Raw genomic sequence first — 13,914 nt, 5'->3', positions numbered from 1 at the left:
GTGCATACCTACCTGGTGCATTTCTGGTTCTTTCTCTGAATTTTCCTATGGTCTGTGAATTTCAAAGGGATGTAAGGACAAGTGGGAGGAGAGGTAAAGGACCCAAGCCATATCCTTTGAGAGTGGCAGATGTCCAGGCATTGTACCGGGGAATATGTTCCTTTCATTATTTGGCAATGGTTGGTTAGTTGTCAATGAACCATAGTAGACGGTCAGAACGGAAACCATGACACCCACCCCACCATAAGTTTGATTTTCTTCTCCAAAGTCATTTCCCTTCTGTATGTGGATCAGTGAGCTGGATAAAGGATATAAACATGCATCGGGAAGCTCCTTCCACATTCTAGAGCCTGAGTGCCTCTGAGTGAACAGCCAATCTTGAGTCTTTTGCCTTGGCCTTCGGTCAGGCTGACCTTCAGTTCCATGGGAGGTTTTGAGGGTCATCTGTACCCGGGACTGTCTCTCTTCCTCTACGGACTTTATCACGCACGACTTGTCTCCAGGGCCTTGATATGCAACCACCCTGTCCAGTATCTGCCACGCCGCCCCTGGAGCAAGGGAAGGTGGGCAAGGCTGCAGCAAATCCACTACGTTGGGTTGGTGAAGATATTGAGTGCCTGTATTTTAGTGGCCCAAGAGCTGCACAGCATCCACGGACAGCTTGTACTCATCAGCAAGGTTTTTCATCAGAGAGACTTTTTCTACCGCAAACAGTGGCAGCATCTCACCCTCTATATGACCTTCTTCCTGAGTGGGTGTGTGGACGTGGTGAGTCAGAACCTGCTGCCCTGGAGGTGCGCTGCAGTGGAGCAAAGTGCCCAAGCCCTGGGCCTGTTTCTGTTCCTCCCCCTGCTGGTGTCGCACATGCAGGACACAGAGGGAGTGGAGCTGCTGGCGCACATCCTGCTCACCCAGGCCATGTTCCTGCTGACGGTGGTGGTAATCGCAGAGCTGTGGGCTCCCAACATGCTTCAGCTCTGGGCGATGAAGGCCTTTCTATATATGCTAATTGGTTCTTGGCTGATGCAGATCGGTTTTATGCTCTTCAGACCTATCTCTGGCTACAAATGGATGGATGATGACCAGCACGACATCATGTTTGTCACCACCTTCTTCTGCTGGCATGTGGCTTTCGTTGCCCTTTTGATGACCTGGATCTACGGCTTCTCCTTTTGGTGGGTTCGTTACATTCGTTGACTTCTGGGCCCAGATGAGTCTGAGTGGTTCCCTCTCAATTGTGCATTCTGGAGCACTTGGATGAGAAGGTGTGGGAGGTGAGCTGTCAGCGAGGAGGACCAGTAGCCTGCTTTCAGAGTTTCCACCCTGAGGCAGCGTGCTGGGCTGACCCACCCACTCTCTACTTCCGTTTTCTTTGTCCCATTTGCTGAATGTGTACACAGCAAAGGCAAATGAAACATGAGAGATAAATGACTATGACCTTCGCTCTCTGCTCGCCAAGTATTTCTCCCACCCCACCTGCCACTCCTCAACTCCAGCCCAGGCATTCTGCTCCCTCTGCATTCCCCTGGCAGGAGAATCCCTCACCCCACCTCATAGAATACTGACCACTAGTCACCTTCAGTATATCATAATAATTTGCACATCACAGTAATCACCTCCTCATTCTTTCTCTTTATGAATCTTTAAATACTCATGCTAAACCCAAACTATTATGCTGACTGTTTAGAACTCGTAGAACTGTTGTTGAGGACTTTCTTTTGATTACTCTTTGATTTATCAAATATAAAGCAGATCCTTTTTCTCTTTTCAGCTTTATTGAGATAAGTTTTATTCCAAAAAATTGCACATATTCAATAGATCCATCTGGACAAGTTGGCACATAGGTGATAGTGTCGCCACAATCCTGAAGGCAGCTTCCTCTGTGGGGTCCACAGAACAGAGCAACACCCTGCACATAGAGAGGTTCTAAGGACTGGCTGCTTTCGGGGTTTCGCCATCCCTGCCCCCTTGAGTGTATTCTGTCTGACTCTCCTACCTGAGTACATAACCAGCATCTTTCTCTGTACACACTTCATCAATGCTCAAGTAGTAGACTCGCCAGGATCCATGTCATTCTGGTTCTCTTGTACCCGAAAATCTTATTTATTCTACATGGCTTCCTTTTTAATCTTGATGACTATCCTATCAACTGACTTAAGATAGCCGGATATTTACTATGTCACAAAATGCTATAAGTGAGGGTCAAGGGGGTTGAATGCTGACGAGTGGGGATGAATTATTGGGGACTCTCAAAAAAATGTCTTTATGTTACACATTCTATTTTTTTTCCCTGCAGTCCCCAGGATGTGAAGAATTGTCAAGATCCCCTTATTCCTGGTCACAACTAAACTACCCAGGCTTAAAACAGAGTGGAGCTGGGGAAGGGATTCCAGAGGGACCTCATTCCTCTAGTTTCCTCTTGGCTTCTAGCTCATCGGAGAACTAAATGTGCCCCTCTTCCTTTGGTTCTGGTGCTCCTCTTCCTTGTCAGTTTTCTGATTCAGAAGTTAAGGGGTAGCAGGGGAATTACTGTCTACTGTTAAGGGTCTCCACCCTCTGCTTTTGAAGACCTGTGAGCGTTTTGAGTTATGCAAAGAGGGGAGGTGTTTCCCAGTGTCATTGAGATAGGACTCAGCAATGTCAGAATGTAGGGTGGTGCATGCTGGATGTCCAGTGTGTGATGGGCAGGCAGGTCTCAACGAGGGCTACCGCTTGCACCAGTAGGAAGAACAGGCAGCAATGCTGCCTTCCACTGGAGAGGAGCAGTGGGCCCCAGAAACAAAGTTCCCCCAGGCTTGTCTCTCATCTCCAGGGCATCTCCTTGGTCCTAGTGACCAGTGCTGCTCTGCAGTTTTCCCTGTAGGCTCTGCTCTGTTCCTGGTAGTCACTTCTGGATCCCAACCCCTCTGTGTCATCCACTTTGGTATCTTCTCAGGACTTGCCCAGCCTCGCAGTTCTTCCTTCCTGAAGCCTTGCTGAAGCTCCTACACTGCCCTGAGGTTGGGGTGCCAGGGAAGCTGTTTCTCCCCTACATTCTTTCCTGATGGTATAGTAAAACTCCATTTTCTACTTCATTCTGGCCTCCTTGATATTAAGAGCTTTGGATATTTTTAATTTAAAAATTGACTTTTTATGGGCTGTGACAATCCGACCTCATCTTGTGGCAATACCTTTCACTAATTGGGTACAGTTATAGACGAGGGCAGAAAGCAAAGGCCAAACATTATAATTTCAAGATATCATCCCTCTACAAAGGTAAAAGTTGAAGCAATACCACATCCACTTATTAACAGTACTGTCCCATTTCTCAGTAATTTGGAGCTCTTAATAGATACTTATGAACTCTTGTAGTAAGCTAATGCCTCCAAATATTATACTTCACAGCATGTATCTTCAAGGTAAATAGTACATATTAGCAAGGGCCTTTGGAGCTGTAAAGAATGATTATTGAGGTCTGATATAGTGGTGGAAAGGCTGGTGTTGCATAGGATCTTTCTCTACTCTGCATATCACAGTAGAAGGAGCACCCTGACAACAATCGAAATCACTTGGAATGTAAGACCAACTGAAGATAGATTTGGAAAAAATAAAGCCAAAAAAACCATATTGAAATTTTGGAGAGAAAAAATATAATTTTCATGATCATCCACAAGAGGGCACCTTCTTCACAAGAACCCAGAGAGACGCAGGAGCTGCTTTGCTATTAACTCAAAAAAAGAGAAGGGATGAAGGGGAAGAGAATTCATAGGCAAGTCTCGTCCCAACATCCAGTAAACGTGATGAAGGTCTTGTTTCCTGTTAAACTGAATATGTGGAAATGAAAACGAACAGAATTCAATTGAATTGAGATCTGTAGGTCTATATACATAGATAAGATAGATATTTAGATCTATACATAGGTACATAGACATATAGATCTGTGTGTGTATTTCAAAAACACAAATGTCAAAATGCCCCTTGAGCTAAAATGGCTGATTTTTAGCAACTCTATAAAAATCACCAAAATGCTCTTGTTCAACCTCTCACAGAATTCTCATAAATATTTTCAGTCCAAGAGTTTCTGTCCAATAGGGACAACCTACAAATGCCTGATAGACTTTGTTGTATGATCATATCCATGAATTATATTTTTAATGCTTGTACAATATTAATCAATCACTAGTCCTAAAAGATTCTACTTCGTAAAACTCAGAATTTTTATTAAACTGATTATTTTAGAGGAAGACTTTCCAGATTTTTTCACTTTCTATATTACGATAGAATAATTGCTTCAAGACTTGATATGTTTTGAATAACATTTTGAATGCTTTGCTTAGGCTGAAATTGCCTCTCCCCTGATTTTTAAAACGTGACTACATTGACCACTATTCTGAAGCCTGTACTGAAATCTACTGTATTGGCAAAGATAACACCCATTGGGGCAAGGTATAAATTCTATCTGCTGTCACTCGCCACATAATTAGTCACTGGAAATAACAAGAACAGAGTTCTGAATCAGGAAGCACAGTTGTACCCAAGGGAAGTTTGTCAATATTGAGTCTAGAGCTTTTATACGTTTCCACTGGGGTGGTGATGCTACATTAGTTGCTCTATCTCTCCTCAAACTCTTGCAATATCCTAACCATCCAGCTAGACAAATTTTAGAACTTGATATTTTTGTAGAACTTAAAGTTATCCATATTACTGTTACATCCATTTCTCGGCTGAATTGAATAAATATCCTTGAGCACCTACTATGTTTTAGGCATTGGGGCCACAAAGATGAATACCTCACCTCCTTTTTGCTCTTTCCTTTCAGCTGAGTTCTTTCTTACTAATTAATGTGATTTATTTTTCTACTGATAAAATTGGATGTCAGTTAACAAGAACAGAATGAGAAGTTTCACCACTACCCAACTTTCTATTTGCTTAATAACAAAGCTCTAAAGCCCTTTCACACAACCCCATCCTCTGTTGTACCTAGGGGTGACTTTGGCCTTGCTAAATTCAGCTCCCAAATATTGTGTAAACTATATTGTTTGATGTTATTTTATTAAGCAATTTTGGACATTCTTCTGACTTAAATATCAATCTCCCAGAGGCTTGAATTCCCTTTTTCTGATGGATTTTCAGACACTTGGATTTCTCACTAAGTAAGCCCTCCCTCTCTCTTGTCCCCTTCTCCCTGGAAGTGAACATTAAGAGGAAAGACCATCAGTCCCATAAACATTAAAAATTTAGCAAAAAATTACTGACACAGAGGGCCTCCCCTGGTGGCACAGCGGTTGAGCGCTGGGCTGTGAAGCTGCCCGCAGCCTCTGCAGTGCTGGTTCAATCCTCGGCCACCGGTGACGGTCCCACATGGCACACAGACCTCTCCTGCCGTGCCCACTGCTCCCCACAGCAGTGTATTTCATTGGTCTGCCTGTTCTGTTCCCTGTTGTGGCTCTGGTGAATTCTCTCACTTCTGACTATATCCAGCACTTGTATAAATAAATAAATAAATAAATCTTTTAAAAAAATTATTGACACAGTAATTAAACTTCATATCCAAGAGAGGGTTAAAAGAATTTACAAATCTCAGTATTGTTTGAAAGCTTGTGTAATGTCTACAAAATCTTGTTGTGCCATAAAAGAAAAGAACTTAAGTTGGAAGGAATATTGTTAATAATGAATTCTAAATAAAACAATACTTATACTTGAAAAAGTGTGATGCTTTTTTAATGTATATGTAAACCAGATACTTTATTATTTATAACTATATATTTACCCTTGCATAGAGGCTTATTTATTTATATATAAACATATATATTTAATATTTATATTTATATATAAATGAATAATATTGTATATTGATATATATAAATGAACAATTATGTTATATATGTGTTATATATATGTGTGTGTATATATATATAAAACATAATTGTTCATTTTTGTACAATGTTTGATTTCTCCTCTCAGGTGTAGTCCCCATAGAATTCCCACCACCAGTCACCTGTGCACCATCACCACAGTCCCTTGTGCTCTTCCCACCTCCTGTTTTGATCCCTCTCCCTCCCCCTCCCCTGAAGAATGTCTCTGATTTATAGTTGCCAGCTGGTTTTGTTTATTTTTTATTAATATTTTTCCCTGATCCCTTATTTGGTCCCCCTATATTCCTCCTATAAATAAAACCATCCGATATTTTTCTTTTTCCTTCTGACTAATTTCACTGATTTTGGTAAGAAATTCTTTACTTTTTATGTTTTTGCATTTCAAGAAGTTTGTGGTTCACCATATTTCTTCAATCAACCATTAGCTGATTAATCAGCATAACACATGTGTCCCTTAAGAGAGTTTGGGAGAAGAGCTCTGGACGGCTTAATAATCTCATTTCATTTCTTTGATTATTACCATGTCCTTGCTGCCAGGGCAGAAGAGGGACTCCTCTGGCATTTAAGGCTCACACGGTTATTTTTTACCCCAAATAGGAAGCACAGCCAGAGACTGTGTGACCAAGTCAATACAAAACAACATAAGATGCTATTAAGTGCACTTGTTCCTCTTCTGCTCTGTGTTCATTATTAGCTCTTTGGACTAACTTATAGGTATCCTAGGACTTTGCAAAGAGGGATCCAAATTAGACCCAAAGCCTAAAATACCCAAATTTGATTTACCTCTCCTTAATGTGAAAAAGAACTTAATCTTCACACCTATTTAAGGCAATAAAGAATAATAACAAAAATAAATTTAGGATATTGCAATATCCTAAATATTTGCCAGACCACAATTTATTATCTGTGAGCAAACTCATGCTGAGTCTCAAATTTCCAAATTGCAAAAAGCATTTTAGACATTGGTAAGTTGGAAAGATTTCAGAAAATTCTTTTGTCTTATTATTTATGATTGTTCTTTGTTTCTCTATTTTTATGAGAATAAAGAGATTTGTTCTGGCTGCACTAATCATCATAACCCACAAGCAGGCATGATGCAATTTATAGTTGAAGGGTACAATACAGTATTGAGAAAAACAAAATGAAAGACAAATATAATTTATTTTTTATATTTCCTTTTTCTTGAGTTTGTCTTTTTCAGAGAGATTGGTTCAGTTGAGTAGGGAACTGATCAGGATTAGAAAAATTTGGGTCAAAATTGATTACAGAAAATCAGTTCTTCATATGATGATGATTATAAATGGTTTTGTTCAATCTTCTGGTTGAATTCCTAGATACATGTAATGCCTATTTCTAAGTAGTTGTTTTTCATATTGATATCATTTACTTTTATGTCATTAGTGGGAAAGAAATTTTTTTTCTGCTTTATTTTTATTTTTTATTTTTTAATTAATATTTTATTTTATATAATTCCTACATTATTTTTCATTTTTGCACAATGTATGCATTTTCATTTTGGTTATATTTCCCATGCAATTGTACCCCACCCCCTTATTTTGACCCTAGTCCTTCCTCTCTCCTTCCCTCCCCCCCCCAATAGTGTGTCTCTGGTTTATAGTTGCTGTTGATTTTGATTTTTACTTTGTATTAATTAGTCTTTTTCCTGGTCCCTTATTTAGGTTTTTTAAATTCCTGCTATGAGTGAGACCATCCGGTATTTTCCTTTTTCTTTCTGGCTTATTTCACTGAGCATGATCCCTTCTAGCTCCATCCATGTTGCTGCAAACTGCATGTGTTTATCTTTTTTGATTGCTGAGTAATATTCCATGGTGTATATGTACCACATCTTCTTGATCCAGTCATCTATTTTTGGGCATTTGGGTTGTTTCCATAGCTTAGCTATTGTAAATAGTGCTGCTATAAACATAGGGATGCAGGTGTCTTTTGGGTAAATATCTAGGAGTGGAATTATTAGATCATATGGAAGCTCTATCTTTAGTTGGTCAAGAAATCTCCACACAGCTCTCCATAGTGGTTGGACCAGTTTGCACTCCCACCAACAGTGCAGGAGAGTTCCTTTTTCTCTACATCCTCACCAACATTTGTTGTTGCTAGTTTTTTTTAATATGTGCCTTTCTCACTGGTGTAAGATGGTATCTCTTTGTAGTTTTGATATGCAGGGAAAGAAATTTTAATTAAACAGATGATACCCACCATAAGTAGTAGAAGGAATTACACAGAAAAATCAATCATGGTGCAAAGCCCAAGAGTCTTATTTTCAGTTCATTAAAATGCATTTTTCATATAAAAAAGGTTTGATTTACTGGCATATTTGAAATAACATAGGCTCTCGAATTAAATAGGAAAGGTTGAATCTGTGTGTTGCATTTACTATCTTTCAGTGAAAAGGAGGAGTTGATAATCTCCATTTTGCAGACCAGAAATCTAAGTAAGGACAAAATGTACATACTTAATGTAACTTCTTCCTCATCAAAGGCACTTAGAGAATGTTTATTTTATTCTTTTTCAAAATTGATGGATAAGGAAGTGACCCGCAGCCAACCCGAGGGAACTATCCAGGAAGGAGGAGAAGAGATGGAAAACAACATTGGGTATTAGGTTGAATTTTCCAGCTCAATCCAAAAGACAAGTCAAGTCTTAAACATGCACTGAGTACCTGTTAGAATTCTGGAAGGATATTAGATCCACAAACACATTAGAAGTAAATGAGAAGAGGGCCTCCCTGGTGGCACAAGGAGTTAAGAAGCAGCCTATGAACCAATCTGCAGCCACTGCAGCACAAGTTCGATCCCCACCAGGGGGTGACCCACATGACAGAGCAGACCTGTCCTGACTCGCTTGCTGCTCCCCTCAGCAGTGTATTTCAGTCAGTCTGCCTGTTCTGTGTCCCCACTCTGTCTCTGGTGACTCTGCTCACCCCCTGTACCTCTGGCCTGTACCTCAGTTCTTGAAAGAATAAATAAATAAATTTAAAAAAAAAAAAAAAGAAGTAAATGAGAAGACCCCCAGTCCCCTGAAGCACAAGTCAGGTTGAAAAGAGAGAAAGAACATAAACTCAGGATCTATACTTGGACAAAAATTATAAAGAACCTAATAACACATGCAAATTAGTGGACTAGCGACCTAGAAATAAGAGGTCAGGTATAGTCAGGGGAATCTAGGTGATCAGCTAACATAAAGACATCTTCAGATTAAGGTTTACACCAGAAATAAGTAGGTCACTTCCTCATAGAATCTGGAACCCCTTAAAGAAGGTGTCTCTGTGTGTTCACAAGAACTGGGGTTCTGTTGACTGGGGGATAATTCTCTCCTAATCAATCACAGGGGCAGGAAGGACATGGTAACATGAGCAACGTAGGTGAGTCTCTGAGAGGGCTGTCTCCAGGGCATTGAGCCCCCCAAATAAGGCAAACCGCTTCCCTTAACATTGTTAAGGGAATCTTTCAGGAAGACCCCATGTGGCTTTTATGTTATTCATGCTCTTTGTTTTCCTTATCTCTTCTTTCCCCCCATATCATGCTACCAGATCTAGAATGACAAGACAGGGTCTCATTCATAAGACAACTAAGGCAACTGAGAGGACAACTAAGAAGGAGGGAGCAAAAGGCAGATCCAGTCCTCACATTCCAATCCTCTTTCAGGGAGAAGTCTAGCATGAGCTTTGGGATAATCCAATGATTCCTTTTGTTCCCAAATTAATATTATTGTGTGGGATAAGTGTTAGAGATATTCCAGGTTATAAGGAAGTTCAAAGGCAGAACAGATAAGAATAGAGAAACAGGAAGGGTAATAATAGGCCGGGAAGAGAATGGAAGGATGTAAAAATTCTGGCTTCAATACGTTTTAGGGCAGTCTTATTAATGAAGCCTTATGACAGTCAAGCCCTTGTCATCAGCAGTGTGTATAGCTAACACACACTGTGAAAACGATCAACTGAGAAATTTCTGCCAAACCCTAACTTTTCTGTGGATTTTCTCTATAGTTTTATTCAACAAATTCATGGCAGGCTCTACAAATGACAAAGAAATTGACATTAGCCTAAATGATAGATCATCTCTTGAAAGAGCAATTTATTCAGCATTTATAGAACTTGGACATTATGCAAACATTTGCAGTGCTTAAGGGAAAAAACATGAGCTCACAAGGTCAGGCTGGTGAGGAAGACAGATACATCACTAGATAAGAACAATGACTCCTTAATTGTAATGATAGGAGATGCACATGATGGTGCAGGGGAGTAATGAATCGATTTACCCCATGGTAGATGCTACCATTCTTGGTTCATCGAGAAGATTTTATGTAAATGAGTTCTCGATGGCTGACTCGTAATTTATGAAGCAGATTGGGTTAAGAGGACATTTCAGGCCATGGGGAGGCAGAAGCAAAGGCATGGAAGTTGGAAGTGAGCATGATGGAACTTGTAGAAAACAGCTAAAACACTACTAAATCAGTGCTCAAGCCAGGACCAAGGGACAATGCCATTGTGCCCGAGAGGTCTCTATCAGTGTTCTCACCCCCACACCAGGGTTCAACAGCAACAGGGTTTATTTAACAAACAGGAGATTGGGGAAAAGGGAGAGTTTCTAAGTGTGGCCAGCTATCTCACCCCAGATAGTGTCCAGAAGTCCCAAACAAAGACCGATCGTGGAAGAAGAGACAGCATTGCAGTAGCCCACAGCACAGTTGAAATCAGAATGGAATAAATGAAAATTCCTGCCCTTAGTTTCTGGAAAGTGGCTGCATAAATAAAGGATGATGGGGCCAATCGTGTGATATGAGAGCACCAAAGTCATCCCCATTTCTGGCCACACTAGTATAAAATGGATTATGGGCAATGGTTCTCTTATATTCTTTCCTGCGGAGCATGCCAAGGGCTTGAGATATGGGTGCCACTCCAGCCATCAAGAGATGAACCAGACAAAAGTGGGGGCATGGGGCATATGAGGAATAATTGAGGAACTGCTTGGTCACTGGCCAGAGGGGTTGGAGGGAAGCAGAGGTTGTGGTGGCTACATAATCTACAGGAGCATTATTCTATTTAAGAGGACTTAGATGAATTCTGTCAAGCTTTGGGGGGCAGAATATCTGTGAGTGGAAAAGAGATAAGGAAAGGCAGTTCACAGTAGGAAACAATCTTTCTGAACCATTTTATGTCTTCGTAAATGGGATGGACAGTCCTGTGAGATGTCAAGCTCCCCACAGCTGGGTGTGTTTGAGCAGTATGACTTGCAGAAGAGAGTCCTGGTGAAGGGGAGAAAATTGAGTTAGATCTCCTTAAAGACTGCCATCACGCTGAGATTGGGCTGTGTGAAATGGTCCATTTAATTGCTTCATTTTCTTATCCCAAATGCAATTGTGGTTCACGAGTACTGCTTTTTCCTCCCCATATAGAGATAATTGGTTCTACAAATCTTATAATTCTGCTAGAGGATGAAGTCTTTGCTGATTTTTTCAACACATTTCTCTCTCTTCCGGTAAGCATCCTCAGACTTAAATTCAAATGTTTCATTAATTGTTGAATAGTGGATCTTACCAAGCTGAGTGTCTTTTAAGAAACTTCTTTCCAAATCAAAACTATTTCAATTTGAGCAAATTAATAAAAACCAGGATCTCCTCTAAAATCTTGCGTTTCCCGTCATTTTGATAATCAGACTTTGAATCCCCAGCCTCCTTGGTTGCCTTTGCCCATCCACAGTAACTTCCCATCACACCCTCTTGCTGGTACCTGAGTACACCTGGCTTTCTCCCACCTCAACACCTTCACTTGACTGTGTTCCTACTTCCCGTAATTCCACCAACTAAAGACTCAGCCATTTTTCAAATCTGTTTAACTCCTGTTCTCCTTAAGGAATTCTTAGTTTCTCTGTGCCCTTTGGCACCTTGCAACTTTTGTGTATCATATATGTGTGACTCCCCCAGTGCATTGTGAGAGTATGAATTCCGAGGACAAAACCATGGAGTTTTCATTCTGTTCTACTTCCCTATGTTTGGCACATTGTAATTGTTGACTGGAAGAAAAATCTATATATTTTCTCAATCTGTGTGACTAAAACAATCCTCAAACATCAAAATATTGTTTTTTTTTTAAATTTATACAAGAACCGGGGTACAGGCCAGAAGCACGGGAGGGTGAGAGAATTCAACAGAGACAGAGCGGGGAACAGAACAGGCAGACTGACGAAATACACTGCTGAGGGGATCAGCGGGCAAAACAGGAGAGGTCTGCCGCGCCATGTGGGACCCTCTCCAGCTGGCTGGGATTGAACCGGCGCTGCAGAGGCTGCTGGCAGCTTCACAGAGCTGCACTCAACTGCCTGCGCCACCAGGGGAGGCCCAAACATCAAAATATTCTTAAACCCAAACTCAGACCATCCCTGCATGTGTTTTTGGTTTAAATCTTTGGTTACATTTGAACTTCAGTAACTTATAAATTGTAGCTCATCTCCATGTGCCCTTTCCATGAAATGCTACCTGCTGAAAGATTAAATTTCATACAACTGGGGGGGAAAAACTCTGTATTATGCCACAAACACTTACTGGGGGGGTCACTTTGTGCTAGTCCCTGGGCTTAGTACTGAGTATGCAGATACTAATGATACTATCCCTGAAAACAGTCTAATATGAGAGACAGATATTTAAGATAATTGCAAAAAGGTTTGTGGATGACTTCATGGAAATCTCTGGGAGCATGGGGTACAAGTGCATTGAAGGGAGAGGTCACTCCTTCCTAGAAGAATCAGGAAAGGCTTCAGTGACACAAGCAAGTCTTGAAGTGAAACTGGATATTTGACAATTGACTGGGGAAGAAGATGCAGAGGGAAGAGTGGATAAAGAAGTGGGAGGAGGGCCTCCCCTGGTGGCGCAGACAGTTGAGCGCAGCTCTGTGTAGTTGTCAGCAGCCTCTGCAGCGCCAGTTCGATCCCAGCCAGCTGGCGAGGGTCCCGCATGGTGAAGTGGAGATCTCCTGTCGCGCCCGCTGCTCCCCTCAGCAGTGTATTTCATCAGTCTGCCTGTTCTGTGCCCCGCTCTGTCTCTGGTGAATCCTCTCACCCTCCCGTGGCTCTGACCTGTACCCCAGCTCTTGTATAAATAAAAATAAATCTTAAAAAAAAAAAGAAGTGGGAGGAAATGACTGAGGGACTGAGATCAAGAAAAGCAAAGCTCTTTCAGCAGAACAAAGGAAGTGAAGACACCAGGTAGCGCAATCTTAGGACATTTGGGGGGGAAATTCCAAGTTTCTAAGTAACTTCATTAGATTGAAGAAAAAGTCAAATACATCAAAAAAGAATACCCAGGTTAAGCCAGGCCTCCAAGAGCAGGCAGGTCATGCTTAGAAGTTTGGACCACACCCCGAAGGTGACACTCAGTGAAGTGTTTAAGTAAAGGGGCAACATGATCAGATTTTTATTTGAGAGAGTTATTTCTGCAGATGTCTGGCCATGAGTCAGGGTGTCACGGGACCTTGGTGGAAATAGCGACACCAGTTAGGAGATTGTTTCTGTGTCTACATGAGAGGTGACAGGAATTAAAGGCAAAGGTATGAAAAAATGGGACAAAAAGTTTTGTTTTACAAAGCAAAATCTTGGGCTTTGTCAGCATGAATGTCAGAGAAAGGTGGTGACCAGAATGCAGGCATCAGAGTGGCAAGCTGGGTGCCTGGGTAGATGGTGGGATCAGTAAAATGTTTAAAAAAAAAAAAAGGAAGGGGAAAGAGATCTCCAAGAGCAGGTATCGTTTATGATCTTCACTCATACCATTGCATGTGCTGTCTTATTTTTTAATTTTTTAATTGAGTTTGCATGGGTTTATAAGACTGTAAATGATTTAGAGGTGTAAGATCACACCTTCAGGTGTATATTACCACAGGCCTCTGCCATCTTAATGAAAGGTTTCAGAAGTAATCTTGAGACATTGTAGTCAATTTCTCAACACAACTTAAGCAGCCCACAAAATTCAGTGCATGAATTTAAAAATTAATGTCCCTTGAAATAGGAAAACTATGGAAACTCTCTCCCCCTGTGGCTGCAGATGGACCATG

General features: G+C 41.1%; 2 protein-coding genes across 6 annotated transcripts in view; both read left to right on the top strand.

The window, feature by feature from the left end:
- Positions 1 to 423: 423 nt before the first annotated feature.
- Positions 424 to 1,197, top strand: LOC119242253 (transmembrane epididymal protein 1-like). The gene has a single exon (XM_037507992.1). It carries the CDS (start codon positions 424 to 426, stop codon positions 1,195 to 1,197), a length of 774 nt encoding a protein of 257 aa, XP_037363889.1.
- A 7,960-nt stretch (positions 1,198 to 9,157) lies between these two features.
- The window catches only part of RGSL1 (regulator of G protein signaling like 1), a 51,604-nt gene continuing 46,847 nt past the window's right edge, over positions 9,158 to 13,914 (top strand). For all 5 annotated transcript variants that reach the window (XR_005124265.2, XR_005124264.2, XM_037506334.2 and 2 more), the window contains exons 1-2: positions 9,158 to 9,234; positions 11,268 to 11,350. Coding sequence is in view for 3 of the 5 variants with exons in the window: in XM_037506334.2 (XP_037362231.1) it covers positions 9,222 to 9,234; positions 11,268 to 11,350 (96 nt within the window). In the remaining 2 variants the exon portion in view is untranslated. The remainder of the gene's footprint in view (positions 9,235 to 11,267; positions 11,351 to 13,914) is intronic.

The sequence above is a fragment of the Talpa occidentalis genome, unplaced genomic scaffold (assembly GCF_014898055.3).
Source record: "Talpa occidentalis isolate TD23 unplaced genomic scaffold, MPIMG_talOcc4v2.1 talOcc4.12, whole genome shotgun sequence".
Classification (NCBI taxonomy): domain Eukaryota; kingdom Metazoa; phylum Chordata; class Mammalia; order Eulipotyphla; family Talpidae; genus Talpa; species Talpa occidentalis.
Note: the sequence above shows the minus strand (reverse complement) of the source record. Positions and strands in the feature narration are given on the sequence as shown.

Bases quoted from the DNA above. Each gene is read 5' to 3' on its own strand.
- LOC119242253 (XM_037507992.1), top strand. From the start codon at position 424: ATGGGAGGTTTTGAGGGTCATCTGTACCCGGGACTGTCTCTCTTCCTC.